This window comes from Dichomitus squalens (assembly GCF_000275845.1).
Source record: "Dichomitus squalens LYAD-421 SS1 unplaced genomic scaffold DICSQscaffold_33, whole genome shotgun sequence".
Taxonomy (NCBI): Eukaryota; Fungi; Basidiomycota; class Agaricomycetes; order Polyporales; family Polyporaceae; genus Dichomitus; species Dichomitus squalens.
Window position 1 is genome coordinate 93791 of NW_006766915.1, and position 1589 is coordinate 95379.

The window sequence follows — 1589 nt, forward strand, 5'->3', positions numbered from 1 at the left end:
CGCTTCCCAAAGTCCAGAGCTGCTTAAAGCGCCTGCTACGCTTGCGTAACCATTCGGATACTTAGCGAGGGGGAGTGTTGAACAGGCGCTGGTTTACACAGCTTGCCTAACACAGCCGTCACAAGATATGGAACGGCACAGCCGGTTACTGCAATAACCGAGGCTGTACTACTCATGTGGTACACACACAGCTTCGCTGTGTACGCACTGCTTCTCTGTGCGACTGTGCATCCTGGGAATGTACTGTATAGTACTACGTAGCCACAGATGTACAGTAGTATATATAGGGGACCTCTGTACCCCCAATCTATAGTTCAGTTCACTCGAACATCTCCTCTCATCGCTCTAACAAGCCTCTTACAACCAACAACCCTTCTAGGTGAGTTGCAGGCTATCCGCTGTTGTTGCCACCCGTGGGAGAGGCCTTCGCCCCCCGGGTTCAACAATGGGCACTATCCTTTGATATTTATGTTCGCCAACAGAGCGCACTCTCCTACCCCAATTACTTTTTCCCCAGTATTCGTGGCGACCTCCTGAGTGGCAATCCTAGTGTCACATACCGACCCCGCCTCCGCGTAGTGAGCGGCTTGATGGGCGCCGTGTTCTCCTTGTTGGCGGGCTCAGTCAGAAGTTGCATCCCCTTCTTCTCCAGCTGGTTGTATTTCTCAACCATTCTGTCAAAGGCCCTGCCTACTGCGTTGCACACCTCAGCGAGTTTCTCATTGCTGAGTGGAAACTGAGTAGAGTCAGAGCCGAACAATGTTGGCGGATGGCTGCTACTGCACGAAGATCACCCTGAGTAAAACTGTGGGTCCAGTGAACAGAGTACATACCTGCTTCTGTGTATATCTTGGTTTTCATTTTCAGGCTCCGTCTGGACTCCCCGGTCTACCTTCTCCCTCAAGCAGTGGGTTCGGAGAGCGCTTGCGATCCTTTCCTTATCGTATCGCAACGGCAACCTTGGAGAGACAGACCGCTCTGGAGGCTGGCTGAATGATTCTCTGTCATTGGTAATTGTGGTTGCGGACGAAGCTCCTGGGATAGAATCGAGTTCTGGTGGAGATGACTCCCTAGCAGGGATGGTGAGGGTGCTACCCAAGCTGTGGGTAGCTGGCGAAATGGAGTTGGGGGATGAGGAGTTGCCAGCAATGGTGCCAAAAGTATGTGAAGTAACGTAGTCTTTGAGCCTCCATTTCAGAGGAATAGAAGTAGAGGCCGCCATCGGAATGTTGATAATGGAGGGACGTGGTTTGGGTGAGAGATGGTTAGGGCGCTAAGCCGGGGGGGGATTTGTTGGTCCAATTCGGGGTGTGGGAACGGGCATTACAAACGACCCCAATTTGTGCAATACAACAATGGCGTTCAATCTCTGGGAATACAGTTTGCCCCAATCAACTGTTGTCATCCATATATTTATATTCGAAGAAAGGATATACACAAATGGTCACGTTTCATCACTATCCGTGCTTCCATCCTGGGTCGACCAGCTCCGAGTAAAGCTGTATGGAGCGAGCACCTTCAACAGAGGTACGCTAATGCGTTAAACCTTAAGTCCGCGCATCTGGTAGCCAAAACTCTCTTAACGTGAG

The 1589-nt window shown here is 51.2% G+C and overlaps 1 protein-coding gene across 1 annotated transcript; it reads right to left on the bottom strand.

Moving 5' to 3' along the window:
• Positions 1-502: 502 nt before the first annotated feature.
• On the bottom strand, positions 503-1222 carry DICSQDRAFT_172460 (uncharacterized protein; the record flags this gene model as incomplete). Its single annotated transcript, XM_007368203.1, has 2 exons — positions 503-779; positions 834-1222. The coding sequence occupies 2 exons, from the start codon at positions 1220-1222 to the stop codon at positions 503-505; spliced, it is 666 nt and encodes a 221-aa protein (XP_007368265.1).
• Between the last annotated feature and the right edge of the window lie 367 nt (positions 1223-1589).